Source organism: Sipha flava, unplaced genomic scaffold (genome assembly GCF_003268045.1).
Source record: "Sipha flava isolate LNK unplaced genomic scaffold, YSA_version1 557_pilon_pilon, whole genome shotgun sequence".
Taxonomy (NCBI): Eukaryota; Metazoa; Arthropoda; class Insecta; order Hemiptera; family Aphididae; genus Sipha; species Sipha flava.
Window position 1 is genome coordinate 37,717 of NW_020273540.1, and position 14,808 is coordinate 52,524.

At 28.0% G+C, this 14,808-nt stretch overlaps 1 protein-coding gene across 2 annotated transcripts in view; it reads right to left on the reverse strand.

The window, feature by feature from the left end:
* Nucleotides 1–14,808, reverse strand: part of LOC112691105 (F-box/LRR-repeat protein 7-like) — a 32,714-nt gene that overhangs the window by 4,392 nt on the left and 13,514 nt on the right. For both annotated transcript variants that reach the window (XM_025565252.1, XM_025565251.1), the window contains one exon: nt 2,570–3,298. In XM_025565252.1, coding sequence (XP_025421037.1) covers nt 2,570–3,278 — 709 coding nt within the window. In that variant the 5' untranslated portion in view covers nt 3,279–3,298. The remainder of the gene's footprint in view (nt 1–2,569; nt 3,299–14,808) is intronic.

Sequence of the window (14,808 nt, forward strand, 5' to 3'; positions counted from 1 at the left end):
GAAAACTATAATATTATTGTATTCATTATAGCCGAAAGTTTTTAAATAACTTGATCGATTCCAATAAGAATCAAATAAAATTTAGATTCTTTGCGGCTCCAGGAGTATCTTAATCAATATATATTTATTCGAAATTCATACATTTACTTAATTCGAATCTTCGTCCGTAATTTGTCAAGAATTCCGAATGGTTTAAATGTTGGTTTCCAGTTTGAATAAATAGATTATTTAGATATTTTATTTATTTTTTGTATTTTATCCTGAACAATGAATGAACAATGAAAATCTTAGAGGTTACTATAGTGAAGACATAGATTGGACTAATATGTATAGTAAATGATAATGCATTTATACATTATGTCAATGAATTAAAATGTTTTTCTTCACAAATACAGACTATCACGTGCATAATAATTTTTGAAACATTACTTTTACATAATAAACAATAGCCAGAAATTGGTAACCGGTAGTCGGACTAGCAGCCATACAAAAAGTTTTTTTTCAATATTATACTCAAATACATGACTCGAAATGACTAGAACCATCACGTTCACGTCCATTTATTAGCATTATGTATAAGTATAATGACTGAAACGTCCTCAACGTCCATATTATTGTTATGGTCGTTACTGCCACGCTGTTATTTATAATATGATATGCATTGCTAAGAAGCAATTACATTTTTCAGTTTTTAAAAATATTTGAACGAGCAATATTATGTAGACGCACTATATGGCATTGCAATATTTCATGAGAATATTTGTCGGAATAAACGTCAATAAAAAATATTATTGGAGACTACCCCTACATTACTTTGTAGACAATTGTAAAGTATACTTCATAACATAAAAGTGTAATATATTTTAAATAAAATTGAGATTTTTTCAAAGTAAATTTACTAAGAATGAAATTACCTCACATTATTCTTAACACCCTAGTATAATTTCAATAAAATATTTTATAAAAGCTTTTAAGATTAATTTTTAGGCAGACACATTTTTAGCACCTACACAGTTTTAATATATTAAACTAAGTTACACTTTTGCGCATAGACAATGTATCATATTATTTTCAAAATTTTATTGTATTAAATTTTGTTAAAATATCTGCAAAAACTCGTCACTTGTATTTTGCCTTATAATTATATACTTATATGGAATATAATATCAATATTCAGAAGAATTGTGCGTGAGGCATAACTGTTTTCTTTTTTTAAGTTTTTTTAAGTTATATTATTATCCATCGTAAATAACTATAAACTACTTCAATGAGTCATATCAGTGTGCTATATAGTTATCATGAATTCCACAAGCCAGCGTTAATATTAGTACCAAAGATCTTGGTAATGTGTATTGTGTACTACAGTGAATATACGCATGGGAAAAATAAGAATAAAAAAAAGTGTTCTAATCCAGTGATGGACATATTCCTTTCGAGATTATGTATAGGTATCAATATAAAATTATAAAAATGCATTGGGACATTGTTTATTCTTATTATTTTCTAGCACATGCATTTTATATAGATAAAATACAAATGTGATTAAATTGTAATACGTATATAAGGTTTTATACGAAACCAAACAACAAAGAATAATATGTAGTAGGTAAAATGAAAGTAATATATTGTACATGTTTCCTACGTAGTTTGTATATATAAATGTCACATACGAGTATATATATGGTGTCGTATGTGTTTATAGTAATTTACATGTATAGAAACCTTGGCCGCGATCAGAAGTTCTATATTAAACTATAAACTAGAATAATTTGTTAATGTTCGGAGTGTTTAAACTTTTCTCAAGTTTAATTGTTGATAAATATATTTTACAATGTTAGGACGTTAAATATTAATAAAATAATAAAAAATAAAATAAAAATAGAAAATGATTATATTTTGATTTTCAATAAATGAAAGATATGGCTTAAAAAAAAAATAATAAAGTTCATATGTACAATTAATTGTTCATTTTTAGATTCCCATTAAAATTTTCTACTTCAGATTATTAATTTAAAAACATTAAAACATTAATCACATTACTTTATTCTGTAAATTTTGGTAAAACGTTTAATGGAACCCATTGCAATTATTTTTAGATTGCAAGGCTCTTTTTACTATTATAAATGTACCCTTAGAAGCCGATTTAGGAGAACTATATGTTTTTAAAAACTATATTCGTTTTCCAACTGCGATTTTATTTCTATTATTTTAAAATTATATATTTTAACTAGGTGCATTATTAAAATTTATATATATCCTTCCAAAAAAAATATTTTCATATAAGACGTTTATGCACTACTAAAATCCGAAAATTCTAACAGGTAAATCTAGAAACTTCAACAAACCAAGGCTACTCAAGATTTCATACCCAAACGTAATAATACATATATTAAAATTAAAAAAAAAAAAAAAGTGACAAGTTTCAATAGTTTTTATCAGGATATTTTTCAATACATAACTTATTAATGAAATTGAATAATTTAATAATATAGATAAGTAAATAAATATATTGAGTCAACACACGTAGCCATATATAGTTGAAAATTAAAAAAAAATTATCTTCACTTACCGGTGACGTCTAAGTGTTGTAGGTTGGGGCAACGAGCTACCAACTCAGAAATTGCAGAATTAGTAATGTTTGGACTACCATGGAGTTGAACATGAGTGAGTTCAGGGCACCGCCGGGCCAACGCGGTCAGCCCCTTGTCAGATATTTTTGTGCCGTCACTGAGGAACAGCCTTTGTACTTGGGGACACGCGCCCGTTCTGGTTCGACCACATAGCCGACGCAACACACACCTGACTGCTTTGTCGCCGCAGGTGTTCTCACCGCACAACGCGATAGTCCTCCACAGGACGGGCTCCCACGCGAGGTTCTCCCATCGATGGCATACGGCCGCGCACGCGCATAGGTCCGCACTATTGAGGTATGAAAATATTTTGAGCACCAGCTCATCTCGAAGCCGATCGAAATGCGAACCGATGACCGTCCGGGATTGCGAACGCCGGTGCTTGATGGCCGTGAACGAATGCAGTGGCAGATTGGAGCAACCACCCCCCCCACCGCCAGTCACTAACGTATGATATCCTTGATCTAAGCACGGTGAGCTGCACCGCAATGTAGGGCTGTACGTAAAGCTAGTTTCAGCTTCTAAGACCGTGTACGAGTGGTAGGACGGGTTTCGCACAGACGGGGTAAACTCCAGAGAACCGGGAGACGACCGTCCCAATTTGGCTAAAGGGCATATCACCGGCGACAAACGGTCCGCATGCGACATTCTTCACTAACAACGTACGTCTGCAAAAATAGAACAGTAATATTTTATTAATTCAACCGTTAAATTAGATGTTAAAATATTTACCGCATAATAATTAACAAGAATTGTATTGTATATTATTTGTTGTAAAATCGATTTTAAAAGATATTAGAATAATAGTTCAAAACAATAAGTTATCGTTTAGTTCATGAAACTAAAACCCGTTTCAAGGACTCTAGTGCTATGGTTCTTAACCTATGGTCCACGGCCTCCTAGGGGTCCACGATATTCATGTTGGGGGTCCGCAGCAGCTTTAACACGTAACAAATGTGCATTATTACAATATTGTTGGATTATTTTTTTTTTCGGAAATAATATATTTTATTCTATAAGAGATAGATCTTATATTTATTACGATATTCAAAAACTTGTGTCTCAAGTACAACACCAACTATTGCTTTAGTAAATAAAAATGACATTTTAAGTGTACTAAAAAAAAAAATTAAAATTAAAACTAAACTAATTTAAATTTAAATAAACTGAAAAATGAAGTGTAATAAAAATAATTATAAATGTGTATTTTTTGTTGTCTACTTATGTAATTTATTATGTAATATAATTATTATAATAATGGTTGTAATAACATGAGATTTTTTGTAGAAATATGTATTCATAAAAAGAGGGAGATCGCAATTTCTAAAAATCTTTCATTAGGGGTCCGTGAACTACAAAAGGTTAAGAACCATTGCTCTAGAGCATAGCTACTCGTTAAGTTAAATTCCATAAATGGAATAGCTGTACGTGAAAAATATTGTTTTAAAAATGTAACAAGGAATAAGACCGAGTTTAGACAATTATCTTAAGAAATGTAATTAATGATAGGATGGAGGCGGTTGTGAAACATATTGATAAATTTACATTTGATAATTCCGACGCGTAAGTACAAATGATAAAATTAATATACCACTTTTAGTTGAAGTATTTGTAAGTCTTTGACGAGCTTGCTAAAAAACCTCGTAAACTTGACTTTGTTTTATTATTTTAATTTAATATATGTTTTATGCTACAAAAATGATGCTTTGTTTACTTATAATTTTTACATTTTAATTCATAATGCTTATAATATTGTATTAATAAAAGTTGAGCCTCCACCCATTCAAAATTCCTGAGCACGCCTTTGATAACCACTTCCAAGTTTCAGGTCAGCACATCATGTCAACTGAAAAACTTCAAAAGTTAGAGGCCATCTGAATGAATTACAAATTTTATGAAAAAAATTGCGAATACTTGTAAATGAAAATATATTGTTATGGTACTATTTGCAAATTTTTAGGAAAACTTGGGTAGATTAAGTTCCTAACTTTGAAAGCTTTTATTGGCCGCTTGGTTTACTTGCAAATTATAAAAATGGGTTTGCAAATACTTGCTAATCATTACCTTTTTTTAATATCAATATGGAAGTTCTGAAACCACTTGGGGGGGGGCTAACTTCACAAGTTTAAAAGTTTATATGGCTCCCTGAATGACTAGCAAATACTTGTTAATCATTAACTTTTGGTTGGTGTGATGTCAAAACGGGTGAGTTACGTGTAGTAGGCCCAATTTTAATTTTTTAATTTCACGATGAGAGTTTGGATTTGCAAATAAATGATATAGATTTAAAAAAAAATTGCAGTACTTATGGAGGCCAACTTTATGAACGTTTAGTATTTTACATATTACGAAGAGAGAATTACACAAATTCATCTTAAGATTAATTGTTTTACTAAGTTTTTTTAGTTTTACATTATCTTTGTACGTATAAAAATAATTAAAATACAATTGTTTTTACCATACAAATATTTTTATCGCAGTGTAATATAACAACTATTATAAATACTTTATTTCGAGCTATTGTACGTATTATAGTATTTTAACAGCGGTTTATTTCTCATTTATACTTTGTAAAACTATAACCATTAAATATTTTGATTAATCATTTTAATCATTTCTATTTTACAATCTACAGGTTTTTATGCCTGTTTAAAAACACCATAAATTAATACGTAACATAAAATTATAAGTTAAATTATTTGATTTTCTGTACATTTCTTTTGGGACACATTCACTCAAACAACATTTGAATTTTCATAGCTTCTTTTCTAATGAATGGATATTGATCGTTTCGCTATCAGAACACTCCGTGAATCAAGTTCTTTCTTTTGAGCTATTAACTGCTTAAATTCGTTGAGTTTGAGGAAAGTTATGAGTGCACAATCAACTTTACATTCAATTTTTTTTAAATACTGCATTCTTATTGGCTCTTACCCAGTGATATAACAACAAACAACTCACAAAAAATACTAATATAATTACTTATATTAGCTAATATTGTCTGGAAGGAAGCACTGTAAAATGATTTCATGTAATAATTACACCCTCTCATACATAGTCTATCCAAATGCTACGGAACATATACGTATTTTAATAAACACTTTCTGTCATTTCGATATGTCTTTCAGTTATTATACTCATTTATTGATTTTTTAAAATGTGTTAATGTATTGATCTAATGCGAGTTTTTGCAATGGATATATTAGTATATATTATTAAATAAAGAAATAAATCAAACTCTATAAAAAAAATTACAAACGTTCTTAAACACAGTCGATGATTCCACCTAATGTGGGCAAAATGGTATGGTCCCAAATTCAATGAATGCTAACAAGGTTAAAAAAAACTGCATACTATGGACACTCGGTTTGGTTTATGTGGGCAACATTTGTTTTATTGTAACGTTAGAATATGTATCAACAACTAATACAATTGGGTTTCGTTGTACCAATGAAATTTTGTTTATTAAAAGTAATAAAAGCATCAACCTTATTATTAATGAGATTTTTTTAGTGAATTTAATTGAATGTATAGGAGTATTAACTAGAACAGTGGTCGGCAACCGGCGGCCCGCGGGCCGCATCCGGTCCATACGTCTCTTTTATATGACCCGCATTAAATTCCAAAATTAAGAAACGTCATTAAAACACTTATAAATTTTGTATATTGTCTGGCCCGTGAATCCTTTTTAATTTGTGAATGTGGACCAAGGGTCCAAAAAGGTTGCCGACCACTGAACTTGAGCAATACAAAAAAATAAAACGATAAACATAAAGATTTCTTTTTCAAAAAGTAAGGTTTTGTTTTAGGAGTCAACTGTAGCAGTGGCTGCATGCAGTTATTGCTGCGTACATCGCACGTAACGTTATTAGTTTTTTTATTCAATCAAATTAAAATTTATTTTATTACCAACTTTCAATCGCGAATGACGTTATTAAAATTTGTTCTAGTAAATATTTTCGAAGAAGAAGAACGAGATGAAATCTGTTGTTTGGAAAGAAAAAGTTCAAAATATGTCTACAGCTAGGAGTAATGAAGAGAGGTTTGAAAATTTAATTATAAAACACCTCATCGATGCTGAATGTTAAATTTCAAAACTGACTGTCAAGATTGTCAATTTTATTTTGTTATATCTGCAATATATTTTTAAAACTCCAACAACTACTGTAAAATTTCCTATAACACCAAAAGACTCTTCATGACTATAGTTAAATAATGATGGAAATCTAGACATAAGTTTGCTAAGTTTTGCATCATCAGCTTTCAAAATATTAATTTTGTTGAGGGACGAAGAAAAAATATTAAAATATTATTTCAGTTGTTGCGACCGTCTACACAGTACTGGTCGTCTAAGAAATAGTTACTGCTATTGACTGGTAGGTAGCATCAGGCTCGACGGTTGAGTAAACAAAACAATTTCCGTAAAAATCCATGAATACCACTACATGTAAAAGACGAAACAGCAACTGTATGCAGCTACTCCTGCACTTGGCTGCAGAAATGAAACCATATCTCGACAACAATAATTTAAGTTATACCGTAAATTTCAACATTTTATTTACTCATTATATTTTGTTATATATATCAACAAATATTTTATGTTTCAAAAAAAATATTTCTTTCAAGGAAAAAAATCGTGATTTTCGACAAAATTAAGTCATTTCCTCCAGTTTTCACAACATAAAATCATTGAAAAATTATTTGTCCCGAAATTATATTATTAATTTTTATTTTGTATTTTTGTTTATTTATTATTTAATTTAACATTTTTTTCTTCAATTTTATGGCTTACATGTACAAAATAAAAACGTTTAGATATTACCTGTATAAATGTTGGTATTTTTGAACTAAGTTCGGTTTATTTGACCAACCATTTAATAACTTTAATACAGATAAATGGTTTTGGTACCAAATTGTTCACAGCGGGATCCACTGGATTAAATTTTGACAAAGTTATAGAAATGAAAATGAAAAATCTGTTCCATTTTTGTATTAAAAACTTTAAAAAAATTGGCCCTCTATAATATATCTATTTCTTTGAGTCGTCCATCCTTGATATAGATAAATTTATATGAATATATGAAGCACTTGAACTTGACGGAATCGTAGAAACTAATCAGTCAGTGTCGTGCATTCGTGCATTCGTATTATTTTTACTTGTAAAACTGTCTCAGTTTTTTTTTTGTAGTTTTTTTGATTATTCGTTCGAAACTTTAAAATGCTTAAAGTAAAAACACCAATAAGAAGTCATTTACAGATATACGTAAACGAGCCTAAAGATTTTTAAAGCCGGTGTTTCAATTTTGAATAGCAATATTTGTGACATTTTTACATGATTTAAAATAAAATACTTTCAATTTAATTATAAGTGCATATTTAAAAATAAAAGCATACTTTGTAGTATATTACAGAATTTTTAGGAGCATTTTGAGGATTTTCTTTAAGTATAAATCCGTCCCTTAGTTATAATAATTATAATGTAATTCACTATTACCATGTGTGAATTAAATTTAAAATTGTAAAATTGTACTTGTAAGAACATGTGTACGATTTTGAGATCAGCATTTTAGAAATATATACGAGTTTGTTACACACCTAAGGATGATATTATTTAGCTAGTGGGTGGATTTCAGTCTAAAGTGGGCCACATTTGTAGATGGAAAAATTGAGATTGATTGTTTAATAAGAAGTACTGCTAACGGGTTTCTTCTTTTTATCCTTCCAGGTTGTCGTGACTACAACGATCGTAGCAAAGCAATTCATGTATATGAATATGTGCCACCAGAGGCAATTTGGTCTAATGAGATCCAAACACAAGACCAGACTCTAAGAATGCAGGGTGCCTAAAGGCCAAACGGATTTTTTGCTAAGTTCAAAGATCTCTACCGATACGAAACTGACAAAAGATTATCAAAATACTTACTGTATGTTTATATGAAAGTTGTTTCTTTGTTATTTACAAATTACGAAACAAAAGTAACAATTTTTTGTGTACCAATAAGTATTGGAGGAAATCCTTTGAATAGTTTTCAAATGCAATAAATCAAGAAAGATTAAGACTGATGTTTCTTGTAGCTAGTGTTTTATATAATATAAATTTAACCTAAAAATATTGTAGGCATGTTTAAAACAGATATTAATTAAATTTTTTTCGTTATACTATTGATTAATCCTCTATTTATGTTATACATTATAACTTCAAATTTTTTTAACTTTTAAGAAGTACTTGATAAATTATATTATTTTCGTTGTTAAATATAAGTTAGTTCATACAAGTAATAATGATCGTGTTTGTATAAAACTTTAAAATCGTATGACACAAAAAAGTCGATTAAAAATAAAAAAAAATTAAAAAACCGATATAAAGTATACCTAAATTGAAACATTTAAAATGTATTAATATTTTTTAGGTATTTAATCATAATAACGTGACTTATAACAAAATTATATTATGAATTATTTTTTGATAAGAAACTAATAATTTAATTGTTCGTATAAAATTTTTGTATTTTTATAAGAACAAGTACACTTTTTAAATTGCGTAAAACGATTAAAATGTAATTACTTTAAAATATAGTACCTACTATAATACATAATTTGCTGGTTTTCGTTCAAAAACAATTTTTGAATGAAATTACTCTGTTCATTATAGTAACTCAGTTCCAATCAATCTAATCATTCATTCTTTAATAGATAATATGTGAAATATTCTGCTTTATTAACTTAAACCAACTATTTTAATAATATTATTAAAAAAATATGTTATTAATTAGAATTTATTTAAAACTAGTTATTGTAGTTTAATAAAAGAAACGATGTACTTCGGGTATATTTTTGAGAAAAAAAATGAAAATAAATACAATTGAAATTAGGCTTAGAAAAGTTTTAAAATAGAAAATAAAATAGAATATATTTGACGAAACATACAACAGAATTAAGAAATGGAAATTTCTGTGTTCTGCAACACAGAATGTTAAACAAAGTTTAAAAATTAATTATCATCCAAATTCCTTTTGAATATAATAGCACACAATTGAATGTTTTTTAATAACATAAATAGCTGTATTATTGTAATAATTATAATTATAATATTATAATTAATAATTATTATTAATGTAGTCATATACTAATGTTTTATTCTAACAAGAATTAATTATATATTTTTTATCATTATAAGTGGTTAACCATTCACGGTTCATATCTTAAACAAGTATACATTACTCTTTATCTAAATTGAATGTATATTTTACAAACAAAAAATTGAAATTAACAATTTATAGTTTTTTAAGGTACTAGCTCTAAGATTTTTGATAACTATTAAATTTTATTCTCTCATATAATATTTTATAAAATATAAAAACAACAATAATTGCCTATTTCCATGTAAGGGTTTACTTAAATTTTAACCGCTATGTTATTCTAGTCCTTAAAAACATTTACCACATTATTCAACAAAATATGTAAAATATTATACATCATAGTGTATTATTATGTATGCAAATGGATTTCATATAACTATTATAACATTGACATGATGGCTCGGTTAAGATTTAGATCAAAAATGTTACTACCCTGTTTAAAGTAGTAAAGCTGACAGTTATACTACTTCATCTGTCATGTCTCATTCAAATTTGATTAAAAATTAACTCCTTATAAAAACCAAATAGTAAACTGTATGTATAATTTAGGCTATATTAAAATCGTAACTTAACTTTGAAAACGTTGAGGATTTAATATTGTACAGAAATACAATGTATGTTAATAGGATTATTTTTCCATTCGATTATATTTTGAACACGTAAAAAAAATTTAAATCAGAAAATAATGTATTAAATTAAACATTAATTACGAATTAATTTATTATGTTCTAGTAAATTCACATAGTCAAATGCACTTAAATATTGTGGACTAAATTTTAAATGTTACCATTTTTGTGAACTCAAAAGCAATTTTTTTGGAGAACAAACAGTATCGCCTCCTCGTGGTGTTCTCTGGATAACGTTAAATGATACTCAAATATTACAATACTATATGATTTAAAATAATCATTGCCAACTTAATTTTAAAATTATCTAAACTAGTTTGGGCGAAACGGGAATCTTATAAAAACAAAATTTGGGCGAAATGGGCTACGCCTTTAAAAATAAGTAAACTCGTTAATACTCAAATTAAAACAATAGAAATTTTATTAAATTGAATTAAATTAATTAAATTAAATTAAATTAAATTGATGGTGTGTAAATTATCAAATATTATTTTATATATAAAAAAAAAATTAAACTTAGATAATTTTGTATATTAAATATTGCAATCAAATATTTAAAAATTGTATATTATACTTATATAGTTCTTTTAAAATTTGCTTTCTCTCTCGTAGAAGAGTGGCGTGTGAACCGGCTCTTAATATATCACACAAACTCACAAATAAACTTCTGCTTTCTACTTCCAATCATTTTATAATACTTAACCTAAATCTTTTACATATTTTATAATAAATATACATATACATACATACATATATGTATATATTAAATATATATTCAAAATATTTTATTTTTACACTTTCATTAATGACAAAGTATATTTTCTTATTTCTATGTTTTACAATATCTTGAAGTAAAATGTCTTTTATTTTTATGATTTATGTATAGGATTATGACCTATCTTATAACCATGTACGGTCAAAATCCTAGACTAAGAATTTTTCTAAAAAATTAAGGTCAAAGACATAAAAAAAAATAAGTAAAGAATTTTTTATCGTACGTCTCGTACGTCCAATATCTAGGATTAATCCTAAGATTATATATTATCGGTTGTCTTTTGTATAAAATTTTAAATAGAAAACTTTAAGTTTTTGTCATGCAAAAACGATATGATACGAACCACAGAGAAATTCTCAAGTGATTACCAATCTGAGACCTCATAGAGATCGATGGTGCTTAACTAAAGCGCCAAGTTGACAACAAGTGAGTCTGCATTAAACCACACCAGAGCTATAATAAAGACAATATAATAACAATAATAATTAAAAATAGTTAATAAACAAATACAAATAAAGCATTTTTTTGGATAAACTAAAATAAAACTTATGGGCCAGTAAAAGAATTATATCGCATTCCTACATTCCTATTTTGGTGGTCTGTTGTGGAGTTTGGCTACGTGAAAACGTAATTTACCATATGTGGCTACTAGTTGCACATTAGTAATTGCAACACTGTTAAGTAACAAGTCACTTATGCGCATGCATGCGTGCGAGTGTGTGTGTGTGTGTGTGTGTGTGTGTGTGTGTGTGTATATTAGTGTGTGTAAACTGGTTATTTACTTAAAACATGTCAAGATTTTTTGAGTTCAATGGTCGTGAACACACGTACATACCATAGAAAATGCTTGGTCGATAGCAAATTAATGATGAATATATTATAGGAGGGTAATTAATGCACAACGGGTAGATTGGATTTTTATTATGTGTCGCGGGACGGACAGATTCAGAAATTACGGCTACTGGATTGCAATAAACTAGTTAACTAGAAGATAATATACAAAACGTGTGAATGAATGTGTTTTCTATTACTAAAGGAATACCAAATTACCGTATTGGCAATCACGATTTAAAGTGGATTTTAAAATAAATCCATACCATATTTTGTATAAAAAAGTTGTTGCAAATGTAATATATGTTTTATACGATGATATAATATTATTATAATTTAACATGGTCAGGTAAATATATATATATGACTAATCGGAAAATATGTGCGAGACTAATCCAAGAGACCCTCTTTTAAAAAATATTTTATTTTTAGTTTTTTTGTCTACTTCTTTATTATATACAATAAACTTAATTTTTACGTTTTTTCCAATCGCTCTTTACAAATATGTAATTCTAGTTACCGGAAGATCCTTCTTTTTAAAAGATATTGGAAAAAAATTCTCAAAATGGGTTCTTGACGTCTTAACATCAGAAATTAGTATAGTGCTTATTATAAAAATCGTATAGTTATTATTTGTATTATATATATATATATTACATTATATTATATTATATTATATAATATGTATTATTTTAGCTCTTTTAATACAATTACAGTTAAGAATAACAGGTAATTATTATATGAAATACACAAAAAAAAAAAACAAAATATCAAGAATTAATAATTTACATAAAAATAAAGAAATATAAAGTAAAAAATTAGTAGAAAAAAGAGTATTACATACAAAAAAAAGCCACGATAAACAAATTAAAAATATACAAAATGCTGGCTGATTTATGTGATAATGGTTAAATAATAAAAATGGGGTCCATATTGGAAATCATACGTCGTATAGGCACATAAATTAAACAGGTGATTTGTGGCACACATAGGGGCATGGAAGGTCGTAATGCAAAAAGAGGTGGGTTGTGTAACTAAAATATATAAAGAAGAGTAAGGACAGGGAATCTAATCTACCAGCTAACAATCATTTAAAAAAGTTAGCACCCATTGCGCCTGCGCTCCGCAAATGAAGCTAAACCAACTTGATTGGCAACTGGAATGTAGTTATGAGGAGCACAATTGACGCCCAGAAAGTAACTGGTAAATCTCAAGAACCTAAGCTATACCCTTTCAATCTGGCTAGCATTGTCGGCGGTACGAGGATCCCATACTTTAAATCATTTTAATTGTTATTATTATTATATAAAAATATTATATTATTTCTTGAGTTCTAATTTATTTGAGTAATTATATATAAATATACATGTTCGTTCAAGGTTGTGAGTGCCGTAGGAAATACTAGTTGAAAACCAAAAAACATATTCGGATTTTTGAACAACATGAATACACCTGACACACCAAAAGTAATAAAGATATCCTACATGAAAAGAAAAAAATATGGTGGTCCAGGCTTTAATGTAAGATGTAGTAGGACACTAATTATGCATTAGGAAATATAAAATGTGCAGTTGACTTAGCTAATATGTGTATTTGAGAAATACAACAAAAATTATTTATTTCAACATGCCACCTTTATCATTATTGGACCCAAGATATGCGGTTTTATCGTGGACTAATGAAACATGTCGCCGAGTAAAAGAGACTACTAAGGTACGTGAACAAAGTTGGTTCAAAGGAGTGTTCGCAGAAGCATCTCAAACTCAAGGTCTAAAAAGTGATTTACAAGATATTGAAAATAATAATGCGAAAACGCATTCCAAAAATAGATAATTTTAAAAAATAATTTTCATTCATAAATATTATTATTATTATGTTTTTTTTTATTCAACCCTTTGGTTAGTTTGCAACTATTCTTCTCCATTCTTCACGGTCACTCACTACTTCTTTAAATGCCCTATAGCTTCCAATTCCTGCACCCTTTTTGATTTTTCAGATAAAAATATTGCGGGTCGCCCAGGTGGTCGTTTTCCCTCAATCATGCCCTTTAGTATAGTACTGTGCAGTTCTTCAGGATGTCTTAATGTATTTTCTACCAACTTCTCTTCTTAATCGAATTCATTAATCAACGTTCCTTGTCGACTATTTCCAGTACATCATGGTTACTTTTTCTTTCCATCAGCTTATTTTTTTGCATACGTCTCTAGGACCACATCTCAAATGATTCAAATGCTTTTATTTCTGTTATTAATATTATTATGTTTAATAACTAATTATTTACTGAATAATTCATAGTAAAATTAGTTTGACAATTTTTCCCGTAAAGTTTTTTTTATAGTTTAAATAGTTTATTTAGTATGATCCCCCCACTTATTTCTGTAACAGTCTAACATATATTTTATTTGTGCAGTTGGAAAAAATACTTACAATAAAGCCTGTGGTGGTCAACAATTTCTTTACAATATTATATCACAATGCACGATAAGAATATAATACATTAGATAAATATATTAATATTTGAGTGAAAGGTTTCACAAATTGATAGTTACATTTTTTTTTTTTAGGTAAATTCTTTAGGTAATTTTGGATCAGGCATCAATATACAATAAATAAAGATAACAACCATCAAAAATATGTCATAGCTTTGAATTAATCATTAACTAAAACGACTTACAAATCTGGTCCCAAGTATTCTTAAAAATGATCAAACCGTGTCAACAAATAAATATAATATACTGATATACATTTATCCATAGAATTTGAAAAATATAAGGTATCGCCTGTATAAAATAAATAACAATAGCTCA